Genomic DNA, 13824 nt, shown 5'->3' with positions numbered 1-13824 from the left:
ACATTTTAGATTCATAGGGCGATAATATTTCTGATGAACACCCATTTTCAGCAATAATTGGAAATTTGAGCATAATTGTTCAGCTGCTGTCATGGGACTGAAGCAGTGAATGTGCAGAAGAACATTGCAGGTGTGGCACGGGGTGGTTTCATGACGACATATCGCACATGCCGTCATGAAACTACCAGTTTTAAGGATAAAACAAGGTCCAATAATATCTCAAATCCTATAATATAGGATTCGAAAATAGGGCACAGGCCTATAGTAATATTGGGCAAGGAGATGAGCCTGAGATATTAGTGTTTGAAAAAATTATCTTATTCAACTCTCGATATCTACTAAGACCTAGCAAGAAAGAATTGGTCACATACTTTTTGCTATTCTCATGCCACACCCATTTTGAGTTGAAAAATATGACCAAAATCCTATTATATAGGATTTAGCAAATTAGAGATACTTATACTTATACTTATACATGTAGCATGCACTAGATCTGAGACTGAGAGTAACACATGTGCAACTTACTTACTTGAATACCAACCTGGCTATGCTAGGTGCTAGACATGAGTCGGAAGAGCATTCTATTAATTTATAAGTACAACGGTAGGCCATTGCGTGAATGAACCGCAGTGCTGACTATCGTCAGCAGCGACGACTCACGAGTGTCATAGTATCGTCTACTATCGACACCTAGGAGTAGGCCCTGTGACCGGCAACCAGTTTTACAGTACCAACGATGGCGGTGTATAGTGGTGACAACGACGTTTCGAGTTGCTCGAACGTAACTCGTTGGCTACCTATGAATAGACTGTGAGTGTGTGAACGCCTGCACTCACCATGCTCACTGCGGTAGGGGTGGGGACAGGCAGACTTTGACAGCTTATAATATAAACGCGGATAAAGAGTAACTACTACTAGTACTAGTACTACTAGTTCTGGGAAGAAAACAGCTTGTAGCGACTCACACACGTACACCATGTCATGGGCGCGGGCAGCTTTGCGAAAATGTCTGTATAGCTGTACGCCTGGTACACTGATTATGTACATGACTGTACTAATAGTAGTACGTAACTCGTTCGGTGAATGACAACCAGTTACCTGTTTAGATGGCACAATCATGATGCATCTGTCATGTATGTCGACCCGGTACCCGGGTCCTGACCTGGGCATGGGGTCGACAAGTGACTCGACATGCATGATCGGTCATGCATATTGTCATGACGTCAAGCTGCTTCGACCGAACGCTGCAACTCAACTGCAAGTACCGACCGTACCGGCATCTCAGACGAAGCTTCGCGAAGAAAGTCTGTTTCTGTGCAACGCATACACCCGTACCCCCGATAATTACGTCATTGACGATATCAGAGTGTTACGACCACAGTCGACAAGACAAACAAAATTTAATGTTTCCCCTGAAGACCTCCAACAAGACGATTTGTCGGAGGGCGTTTCTTTGCTCTAGATAGATCTCCATTGCCAGGCCCTCGTATAAATCAGGAGGTCGCTTGCATTCAGTGGGAGATTATCACCACTAGCCCCATGCCCATCAGCCTTCCAGGTCCTTGCATCCCTCTACTCAGTGAATAGTGTTAGTTACTCCCTACTAATCCCGTCATTGACTGCGGAGTGGCACTGCCACTGGCAGTCTGTGCCACGGACCGGTGATGTCCTCTAATAAGTCTAACCGAGGTAATGACTTTTCAGCTATGGCCAAATCATCCTGCGCCAAGGCCGGAGCCGGTCTGAAGAGTCTATTTGCTAGTAGTAGTAGCAAGCAGGCTACACAGTCAGGCTGTGGACCGCCGCAATCCGAACCACTATCACCAGAGATCCAGCAAAAGCTGGAGAGAAGGTGGCGTCTGATCAACGTTGGGCTGAATAGCGACCGCCTGGATATGATGGTGACTAATTGCTCTGGGCAATGGCGAGAGCTGGCGAGAAAGCTACCGGATCGCACCAGTATTGGCAGTAACAACAGTCACGCACGTTTCTATCAGGAAGCGGACCTGGCGCGCTTAGCGGAGGCGAGTAGCGATTCGGAGCGCTGCCGCGCAGCCATAGTGGAATGGATGACGGCCAGTAGTGAGCATGGCTTGCGCGCACTGGTGCAAGCCATGAAGGATGCGAAGCGCGGGCTTTGCGCAGAAGAGCTGCTCCAATCAGTGCTGGAAGAGATCGAAAACAGTGCTGATAACACAGAGGTAAGGAAACCTGCAACTCGAGATTCATACAAACCCCGCGTTACTCCCCCCACCCGGTTCATTCTGAATTCAATACCTCAATAACAGGGAGCACCAGGTCACTGTTTATGCATTGAGTGAGTTACACCCACAGCCAAGCCTCTTCAGAACGATCGCCTAGGGATCGATGGAATTTGTTTGTCATGCTGTATTCTTATCCGTACTTTCTACACCGTGGACACACAGGGATTTGCACAATAGGGCTTGAAAGTGCTACGTCACAGCATAGCAACAATTTCAAAAATTCAAAAACTGGATCCACTTGGATCCAGTGTTTGTATGGATCCAAGCACATTTCAAGCGGTCTTACCCACAGCATGATGATGTAGCCAGTGAAACTGACTGATTTGGCTACTGGGGGCGGGGTTACAACTGGTGGCGAAATAAAAGTCACACCTGCATGCGACATGAGTGGGTTGCTATGCACCCACATACATAGGCAATAGCAAAGTCACACCTTAGTGGATCCAAAAATAGAAATCTGCTGTCAACTTACTACTCCCTGGCCGTTTTGACGTCATCACTTTCAAGCCCTATGGAGCAGGACCGCCAGAAGTAGTTTCTGATTAGCTCAGCCATACATACCATACCGTAGAATCCCGCGGATAAGCCCACCCGCGTATAAGCCTATGCCCGCGCATAAGCCCAGCGTTTGTTCGAACATCACAAAGCTTCATCGTACAAGCCCATGGGCTTAGGTCATACCGAGAGTCCATAAATTATGGACTCTTGGCCATACCATGTCATGCACATTAGTTTTTTCGTACATTTCAGCACAATCATCGGTTGTTTTTGTTTGGAAGGAAAGACAACGTGATAACACATAACAGCAGTACATTACACCTAGAACATTAACGACCAAGCTTGGCCGCACTAAACACGACACGTTACTTGAACAATTTCAACCCAATTATACTATCTTTGGCTAGTCCTGATTGTTGCGGTGCGTATTCCGACTCTTCGTTCACTGTATTGTGCCGTGGTCGTCATGGTTATGGACTACAGTTAAAAGTGTTGGAAGCTATCTATCAGCGTCTGTACAAGCCTAATTTGTGTGTACAGAAAGATAGTATAATTGGGTTGAAATTGTTCAAGTAACGTGTCGTGTTTAGTGCGGCCAAACTTGGCCGTTAATGTTCTAGGTGTAATGTACTGCTGTTATGTGTTATCACGTTGTCTTTCCTTCCTTTCTCCTTTGTTCATTTCTCGCTTTGATTGTTTTTGTTTGCACAGTGGTTTTCAGCAATGTACTTCTCACTTCCTTGATACTTTTCAATGGGGCTTGAAAGTGCTACGTCACAGCATAGCAACAATTTCAAAAATTCAAAAACTGGATCCACTTGGATCCAGTTTTTGTATGGATCCAAGCGCATTTCAAGCCGTCTTACTCACAGGAAGGTGATGGAGCCAGTGAAACTGACTGATTTGGCTACTGGGGGCGGGGTTACAACTGGTGGCGAAGTAAAAGTCACCCCTGCATACGACATGAGTGGGTTGCTATGCACCCACATACTGAGGCAATAGCAAAGCCACACCTTAGTGGATCCAAAATAGAAATCTGATGTCAACTTACTACTCCCCGGCCGTTTTTGACGTCATCACTTTCAAGCCCTATAGCATAACTTGGTGTTGGCGTATAAGCCCATGCCCGCGTATAAGCCCATGCTCTTGTATAAGCCCACCGAAATGTCCTTGTGAAACAGATACGCCCATGGGCTTATCCGCGGGATTCTACGCTAGCCTTTCATAGTTTGTGTACTTCATGGAGAATACAGGACCTCATCGGCAGCTAATGCACATTGTTGGTCAAAAGTTGGTCCTGCAATGACCAACGTTGGTCCTGCAATGACCTGGCCAACCGGAACGGTTGTGGGGGGCCCGGGGGGGGGGGGGGGGTCTGTGGACTCATTGTGGAGTCATTAAATTGGAAGTTAAGGCTAAAATCAAAATGTCACCAGTTGTAGTCTTCGGGGTGCTGAGTCGAATGGTCGTGGTCCGAGGAAGCTGAGACGCTTCCTACTTTAATCCCAATCGAACTCGTGCACTTCCACCAAAACTGGGTGACTGCGCCATACTAAATGGGGATTTGTGTGCAAAGTGTCACTAAAAGCGCCATTTCGTTCTTATAAAAGCACGGATGACCGCGATTGGCCCATACGTTGGAGTCTTTTGGACGGTGAGTCAACTGGTTTTGGTCCGAGAAAGCAGCGATGCAGCGTTCCTCCTTTATTCCCAATCGAACATGGTTGAACAACCGGTCACGTGCTCCTGCGTGCCCAAGTCACCTGGTCACAGTGCCAGCAGGCGACAACTTTCACACCAAGGTTAAACTCGAGTTCAACTCGAGTGACAGGACTGCACCCAAAAAAGGTCAAAACAGGCTGTAAGTTGTACCCTGCAGGCACGGTGACCAGGTGACTGGTGTACGCAGGAGCATGTGACCGCTTGTTCAAGCATGTTCGATTGGGAATATGGGCCGAAAGCTGCATCACAGCGTTTTCGGACCAAAACCAGTCGACTCAGCGTCCAAAAGACTACAACATATGGGCCAACCGCGGTCATCTATGCTTTTATAAGAACGAAATGGCGCCTTTAGTGACATTTTGCATACAAATCCCCATCTGGTAGGGCACAGTCACCCAGTTTCGGTGGAAGTGCGCGAGTTCGATTGGAATTAAAGTAGGAAGGGAGCGTCTCAGCTTCCTCGGACCAAGACCATTCAACTCAGCACCCCGAAGACTACAACTGGTGAAATTTTGATTTTAGCCCTAACTTCCCCTTTAATACCAGTTCTGCTAAATTAATTGGACGCTTGCTGTATCGCTTGTCAGTGTTGTTAGTGTTTCGCTGCTACATGTATATGTGTACATGTAATTGTGTTTCAAAGTACCATAGTTCTCCGAAAATAAGTCGTATCCAATGGGGGTGAGGGGTCATGATGTCTATACTGTAAAGACTGAACCGCGAAATTATTGCGATGGTCTAATTTCTGCGAAATTCGCGACCGCGTGGAAATCGCGAAATTTAGACAGCGCGAAAAGGAGATCCATGAAAGGTTAAGCAAGAATGCCACAGGTTTAGCAAGAATGCCATTCTGCAATCGCAAAATTAAAACCTCGCAAACCTGTCCGGATTCTGAAAACGCGAACTAAAAACGCCGCGAAAATTTCACGCTTTATAGTAGCCGACTAAGGTTATTTCAATGTACAAGTATGTGCTGTGCTTGCATATTTTCTCCTGCAGGCATTTGCTGCTGAAAGTGGTTCCGACGTGATTATAAAGCACTCAGAGCTGGATATGGCAAAGCAGACCGTTGGAGAGAGCAGCCAGGGAAGCATGGTCGACAAGGCAACCTGGCGCCGCGTTCCCGTCGCAGTCAAGCGCCTGCGCGAGTCCGAGTGCAGTGACAGGATGACGCGGCGCGAGTACAGCGTTCTGAAAACACTGCGACACCCGAACGTCTTGACCGTCTATGGCATCCTGGCGTTGGACGTGACATGCGCAGGGATCGTCCTGGAGCTAGCTGACACGTCCCTCCAGCAGCGCTACAGAAAGCAGCCGCATCTGGACTTTGCGGAGACGGTGGATATACTTGCTGATCTTGCCGATGGATTAGCGTATCTGCACGCGCGCTGTATTGTTCACCGAGCAATTTCATCCAGCAACATTCTGCTGTTCCTATCTGACGATCCATGCAAGAGTCCCACTGCCAAAATTGGCGACTTCCGTTTGGCCAAATCAACTGCCCCGGGGTGGTCATTGGAGCTTGCGGACAACATGTTGTTCACACCGGCAACCCCGTACACTGCTCCAGAATATTCTCCCAGGGCTGAAGGTGAAGCTCCCAAGTATTCGTTGCTTGTCGATGTCTACGCAGCCGGATGTGTGGGTGTGGAAGTGCTTCTGCGCCAGTTACCAGCGTCGCCGAATGATCTATCATGGGAAGAGCAACTCTCTGCCCAGGGCTGCCCTAAAGACTTCATTGACTTGCTGAAAGCCTGCTTGTCACAGGAACCAGTCTACAGGCCATCCAGCGAAGCACTCATGAGCGGAATGTTGACAGCGAGGGGTGGAAGTACCTACACCACAGCTGTGGAGCAGAGGCTGGCAACAAAATCCGACCAAGCAGAGCGCAACCGGCTGAAAGAAAAGCTGGCTGACAGTGAAACTCGCACGAAGGGTGTAGAGATGGCTGCTGCTCAGATGTCAGAAAAATACAAGGAAGAAGTGGAGAAGCGGTCTGCTTTAAATGAAACTTGCCTGGAAATAGAAGCCCAGGTAAAGAAGCTGACCGAGGCCACAACACAGCCTCAAGTTCAGCATGGGTCAGAGTCTGGCCAACAGTACCCGGTAGATGACCAACGACAAGAGGATGACAACACGAAGGCCCAGCAAGTACTGGGCGCACTCGTAGATGTAGAGGCTGCCATATACTCTCTGCACCAAGATGTTTCCGCCCTACAGGATCAGCTTGCCAAAACCAGTACGGCCCAACAGTGCCTGCTCGAAGAGCAAGACACGACACTCAGCAGACACAATTCCACCGTCAGCTCCCTTAACGCTAGCCTGCGGGATAAGACTACCCAGGAGGAGGATCAAACGGCAGCCTTGAAGAGCGTTACCGATGCTCTAGAGGAAAGGAATGCGGAGGTGAACAGACTGAAAGCAGAGTGTGCAGACGCAGTTGCAAAGGCGGAGAACTTGCAGTGGGAATGTGATCTGAACAAGGCGCTACTGGCATCAGTGGAAGAGACCGCACCTCAGGTAAGATAAAGACCATAAAATTAACAGCAATGTGCAACTCCGCTTGGCTCGGCCGCGGTGGATTTTTTGTTGACGTCATTTTGTCGGGAGGTCACGAGCGCATGAGGAATTTGCTGTGAGTCTATGATGGTGTGCCCATTGGCCGGGTTTCACTAAACTTGCACAACAAGTAGGATCCAAACCTACAGCAGCGGGGAAAATGACTTTTTTAAGTTTTAAAAAATCCTACTGAAAATGGCACTAGTGATGCAGGTCAGCACCCAATGCATGCATTATGCCTTTTGAAAATAAATGTAAGGACAAGATGGAATTCTGCCATGGACCAAACTTGCACACTCTTCTTTTAGGCCGGTACTCTTCGGTACTCTTGATAAATGGCTGACATGATTTGAAGTGTCCCACCCGTTGCATGATCGACCTCCACGCCGCCACACATTGGCAATAGTGCAGTGTACGAGTTGTAGTCTTCACTATGAGCTTTGAAGCAGATACATGATTGAGTGCAACCTCTGTGTTCATGTGTGGGTGTGTGTGTGTGCGTGCGCGTGTGTGTGTGTGTGTGGTGTGTGTGTGTGTGTGTGTGTGTGTGTGTGGTGTGTGTGTGTATGGTGTGTGTGAACGCATGGGTATGTGTGGGCATGTGTGTGAGGGGGGGGGGGGGCGTATGTGGATGTTTGTGTATAATTATGTATACGTGTGTTTGACGTCATCGTCGTGCTTCTCAACCCAGTCTTGTTTCACTCAATGAATGTCCTGTGCTTTTGCGTGTGTATCTCACCCGATAGGCTGGCAAGGAATAGTGCAGGTCTGTCCCACAGCCGGAGTCAGCGTCCAGAGGTAGTACACGGCCCAGACTGGCACTGCGACGCACACAACAGTGACGGTGTTGATCACTGGCAGGCTACGCGCGCGTGTTGCTTTGGACACGTGTTAAGAGCCTCTTGATATGTAAGCGTCAGTGTACGTGTATGCTTGGCTGAACTGGTTTCGGCCAATTTAATCTTTTCAGAAGTTGATCTTGATCAAACACAAAAAATTTCTTTCCCACCCATTACTAATGCCCTGCGTCTAAGGACAAAACTATAAGTGTCAGGGATCAGTCGCTGGCCTCCGCTGCGCACGGCACGTGGTGGACATGCATTTGCTTATTCCTTGACCTTGATCTACTTACTGCACCTTGAAAGGTTGTTGAGATGAGTGCATGCATATGCACATGCGCACACACACACACACACACACACACACACACACACACACACACACACACACACACACACACACACACGCTTGAGATTTTTAACGCACATTTTTTTGTTGAGTATCACCTCCACCATTACACTGCGCTCTTTTTTGTTTTGCTTTTTTGAGAACTTTTTAAGATGCAAGAAATAATGATGCGCCTCCTTCGGGAGAAGACGAAATGTAACTGTGGAGATTGGGTCACACACACGCACACACACATACACACACGCACGCATGCACACACACATGCATACACGCTTGAGATTTTTAGCACACATTCTTTTGTTGAGTATCACCTCCACCATTACACTGCGCATGCGCTCTTTTTTTGTTTTGCTTTTTTGAGAACTTTTTAAGATGCAAGAAATAATGATGCGCTTCCTTCGGGAAAAGACGAAATTTTGCCACACACACACACACACACACACACACACACACACACACACCGGCACACACACACACACACATGCATACACGCCTGAGATTTTTAATACACATTTTTTTGTTGAGTATCACCTCCACCCACTGCGCTCTTTTTTTGTTTTGCTTTTTTGAGAACTTTTTATGATGCAAGAAATCCTTCGGGAGAAGACGAAATGTCACTGTAGAGATTGGGTCGCTTCATGCTGCTGCATACTGCAGAGCAGCAGTACGATGTACATACCGCAATGCAGCGGTGTAGTTGTTGTGCTTGGCTTTCGGCTTGAACTATGCATGCATGACACATGTCTATGCACATCTGCAATGGATTTCTGTCATCTTAATATACATAATCATTGCATAACATATAAATAAGTGCACACTAAATGTTAAATCGGCTTAGTGACAGATCGAAGATGCAGTGCAGATTGGATATAACGACACTCCTTCGGGAGAAACGATAATTATCAATGTCAATACTCTGTGCATGTACAGTCCTGCTCAATGAAATCCAGTCGCGTCACTCAAGTACACGCCGGGTGTCGCGCAGCCCTAGACCTGTGAACACTGGGCTGGGAAATGATGCAGGGCGCAAACTTGCGCGACACGACTGGATTTCATTGAGCAGCACTGTAGAATTATTCGATCTGTACATGTGCAGCATAGCCAGCACACTGGATATCTGACAGACTGACAATGTGAACATTTAAAAAAATCATCTGACACCCACCAGGGCCCGGTGGGGAGGGGCTTCAGGTACCGGTAGTCCGGCCAAATGGGGTGCTTGACCGGAACTGAGCATTGTTGACGAAAAGCCTGTTTTTGCCCGGATTGGGTGGGTCAACGTTTTCGAAATAAGGTCTAGCCATGGCCTGAATGCTCGGACCGGGTGGTACAGCCCTGCTGCCTGGTAGGGTCCGGCGGATTCTGCCGGCAGAAAAATTGGCAGAATTTGGTACTTTTTCTGGTAAGTTTCATGTCATGTTTGGTATGTGGATAAAGAAATGGAGCAGAATTCGAGGAATTGCCCGCCATAAGGTTTGTATGGTTCTGCCAATTTCACTGCTTTTCGAGCAGAATCTGCCACCTTTTCGAGCAGAATCCGCCGGTCCCTACAAGTGCCTGGTCACCATGGTCACGGAACAGAATCCACGACGGCCGTGCCAGTAGATCTGCTGGACATCAGCAACTGCAATTCCACTACTCCTGAAGTTCCCCACATGTATATAGAACATGTGCTGGGTTGGCCAGTCGTCTTCGAGTCTAAAGGTAAATGCAGCAGAGACAGCAGCTCGGTTTCGGTCGCCCACCTCCATTTTTGAAAAAAAAACAGAAAAGAGTACAAAGGTACAAACTGAAGAAAGAAAACAATAACAAAGAAAAGAAGCAACCAAGGCCAAGGGCAAGGGGTTGGAAGACCATCATTGTAGATCTACATGACATGTAGTGTAGTGCACTGGCTCTGTCCACTGGACATTGAGCACTGTAGGCAGCCTAAGCCTAAGGACCTAAGGGTCTTTAGACAACTGTCTACATTGTAGTGAGTGTATAGGAGAAAGCACTTGCTGAGAGAATGCATGAATACGGGAAGACAGGTTATAGCAAGAGTACATAGTCCGCGGGGGGGGGGGGGGTATTAGGGGTGTGCGGATAAAAACGGGATAATGCTCGAAAAGGTGGCAGATTCTGCTCGAAAAGCAGTGAAATTGGCAGAACCATACAAACCTTATGGCGGGCAATTCCTCGAATTCTGCTCCATTTCTTTATCCACATACCAAACATGCATGAAACTTACCAGAAACTGTACCGAATTCTGCCAATTTTTCTGCCGGCATTATCATTATTTATCCGCATATGCCTAGGGGTTATGTACTCTTGCAGTCTTGGTTATAGCTCGACTAGGGAGTCCTACTGCTAGACATACGCGTACATCTGATGTATGCAGTATACCGCCTGCCATCACTGATTGGTTTTGCCTTCTTGCACTTTTTGTGTGGCGATGTTCTTAGATTTATCGCTATATCCGATATATTGGTTATAATGTTATTCTCTCAGTCAGTACCACAGCAGTCATTATCGCGCTAACTGTTGTACGTAATCGTTATGACTCATCAGTATCGTGCTTTGCTTTTGCTTTTTCATTTTGTGACAATATACGGTATAGGGGTAGCGACCTCGGCGATAATATCATAGGGAAGTAATACAATCATGTCATGTAGTTGGCTGCTCCCACCCTGGAGATGATGCTTTTCTCGCCGACCTGTCTGGCTGATTTTACCCTTGACTGACTGACTCATGGCTGCCTTCCAGCCAAAGTTCCAGGGCACACGAGAACTAAGTCCACCTTCCACTCGGTAAACCTCCAAGATTTAAGGCAAGAAAGCACCACTCCCAGCTCAATACACTGACACTGTACACCAGGTACACAGTGTTTCGCCGCTTCGGGGAATTACCCCTCATCAGTCAGGCTGTTGTGCCCAGGGACTCAGGGAGTCGTAAAAGCCTTTAGCTGCTTTCTGTTTTGTTTAGCAGCTCAGTTCACTATTTCCTTCAACGACCGTTACGTGAGCGGCCCGAGCAAAAGCTAGGGAGAGGGCGGCACTGTTGCTGTTGTTTATTTTAGTAGTACAGTAAAACCTGGTTTGAGCAACCACCCCACGATGCAAGCAAAAGCTGTCGTTAAAACCAGGTGGTCTTTTGAGCCAGGTCCCACAGTGTCTGGGTAGAACTGTCTGTGCAAGGGGAAACGGTCGTTAAGAGCAGGTGGTCGCTAAACCCAGAGGTCGCTTACCCCAGGTTTTATAGTGCAGGACCTGTGCCGTGGTGAAGTTGTTTCCTTCTTTTCCTTCTGTTCACCTCTCATGATTCTATTCCGAGGCACTATATCATTTTCCTTTCAAGTGAGCGGCCTGAGCGAAAGCTAGGGAGAGGGCAGCACTGTTGCTGTTACTAGTACATGTACTTTTGTTTATTTTTCCCGATGCCAACGCGGATGGGCGATTGATAATAATAATAATCTACCACAGTATACCGCCTGCCGTCACTGCGACTTGACTGTCACCTCTCCTTCTTTTCACCTCTCAGGAAATAATTGCTCACGTCGCGTGCAGTCTATAGGGGCGCCTCAAGGATCCGTCCTGCACCCCCCCCCCCCTCCTGTTCACACTGTACATCCGTAATCTTCGGTGTTGCCTGGCTGAACCAGAAGAAAACGCAGGCGCTGTTGATTACGCCAAGAGGCCCAGCCCCCCCCCCCCCCCCCCGGCCACATATGACATACGAATTATTTTCTGTGGGACTGCAGCAGTTGTGCAACAAGCGCGGTGTCTGGGTGTCATGGTAGATGGTCGGCTCTCGAGTCTTGGGAGTCTCACGGCAACCTCACAATCGAGCAGGTACGGAAGTCAGTAGGGGCCGCTGTGGTGGATGGACTCAGGTAGGCATTGGCGGATAATGCTCGAAAAGGTGGCAGATTCTGCTCGAAAAGCAGTGAAATTGGCAGAACCATACAAACCTTATGGCGGGCAATTCCTCGAATTCTGCTCCATTTCTTTATCCATAATACCAAACATGCATAAAACTTACCAGAAAAAGTATCGAATTCTGCCAATTTTTCTGCCGGCATGATCCGCAAAGGCCTAGGATGGAGCCGCCTAAGCCTCAGCCTGGCGCCAAAGAGCCTGTTTTACAGGTCGATGATCCAGGGTAAGTTGCACGCTTCAAATGCATTATTTTATCCATCCCTCGCAATTGGCAACATGGAGCTCCAGACACGACTAACGAAGTGCGCCATCCGTGGCTTCTTCGGTCTTCCACCGTGGTCGCGCACAGGCCCGATTTTTCAACAGTTCCACATCACCACCCTGGAGGACATGTTTACTATCAAGCTCCTCGCATTTGTCCGTCGTTGTTTGTTCTCCCGAGCTGCCTTCTTCCTATGGGGTGACCGCACTAGCCCTTTCCCAAAGATGCCATCATTTTTCGCAACTTATGCTTTTCGCAACCGTCCCAAAACAAGTGCTAGTTACTGAAATCGCATCCATATTTTCAGAAAAAGCTCAAAAGTTGCTAGAATTGGAGAATTCTAGTGCAAAAAACTACACAAAAGGGAGTAGAAATAGCAGAACTTACGGTGCATCTGCATCGACAGCAAACTCGTAGATCTACACCCCCTCCTGCGGTGAACCACCACTTTACACAGTGCCAGTAGCCTGTTGCATGTATCCTACGTGTACATCATTCCAGTGCAAGGAAAGGGGAACTATTACTTCAGTGCACAATGTGACATTATCACAACTACCGTTGATCTACTGTTTCTCTGAAATCAGTCTGAAGGCAGGCGAGAAATGAGTGAGTACGAGTTTGCATTTGTCCGACATGTAGTCGATGAGTCGGTGACTTGACCGTTTGACCCCATGCCATGGCACCAATTGCGCTAAGGTTGCGGAAAAGTTGCGAAATAGTTCGCGAAAATGAAGAAAGTTGCGAAAGTTGGGAAGGTTGCGATTTCTTCCTAAACAACGAAAAGTTGCGAAAAAAGTGGCGAGCATCTTTGGGAAAGGGCTAGACCGCACCCAGGGAGCAGCACAGCAGCTTCTCCAAGTACCGGTATTAGTTCCGTTATGGCCCGTTCCTCCGGGTCGATTGACCATCCAGCTCCTCGGCACAGTCCTATGGAACCAGGTCACTACAAGTGTACAGGACTAAAGACTATTAAATTTAGGAAACAAACGGCGAGGAGACAACAATTTGATAACCGCAATCAGTAATACAAGCTGGATCGACATTTGTGTACACTGTATTCATGTATTGTAAAACTGTGGAGACAATGTGCTTAGGAAACGTGCTATTTTGAGTCACCTCCACCATTACACTGCGGCTCTTTAGGCGCCGGTCACACATGCATGGCGCTTTTGCGACGGGTAGAGGGACAAGCCCAACTTTTTTTGCAGTTTTCTGTCATAAAAAAATAAACGTCACAGGCTGCTCTTCGCAGGTGTCCGCGTCGGAGCGGTCCGGGCGAGCGACCGCATCTCAGTGGGACACTTGTCCGTGGCCGTTGTACTGGAAATCTGTGGCACAGAACCTTGCCATGCCAGAGGCTACACACACCCGGGTACCTATACCGGGATAGACAAATCCTTGGTGTTGCTCCTCT

General features: G+C 48.0%; 1 protein-coding gene across 1 annotated transcript; it reads left to right on the top strand.

Moving 5' to 3' along the window:
• Positions 1-1413: 1413 nt before the first annotated feature.
• On the top strand, positions 1414-8843 carry LOC135823954 (sperm motility kinase Y-like). The gene is made up of 3 exons (XM_065336832.1): positions 1414-2201; positions 5484-7004; positions 7790-8843. Exons 1-3 carry the CDS (start codon positions 1665-1667, stop codon positions 7802-7804), a joined length of 2073 nt encoding a protein of 690 aa, XP_065192904.1. The 5' UTR covers positions 1414-1664; the 3' UTR covers positions 7805-8843.
• Positions 8844-13824: the final 4981 nt, after the last annotated feature.

The sequence above is a fragment of the Sycon ciliatum genome, chromosome 8 (assembly GCF_964019385.1).
Source record: "Sycon ciliatum chromosome 8, ocSycCili1.1, whole genome shotgun sequence".
NCBI lineage: Eukaryota > Metazoa > Porifera > Calcarea > Leucosolenida > Sycettidae > Sycon > Sycon ciliatum.
Note: the sequence above shows the minus strand (reverse complement) of the source record. Positions and strands in the feature narration are given on the sequence as shown.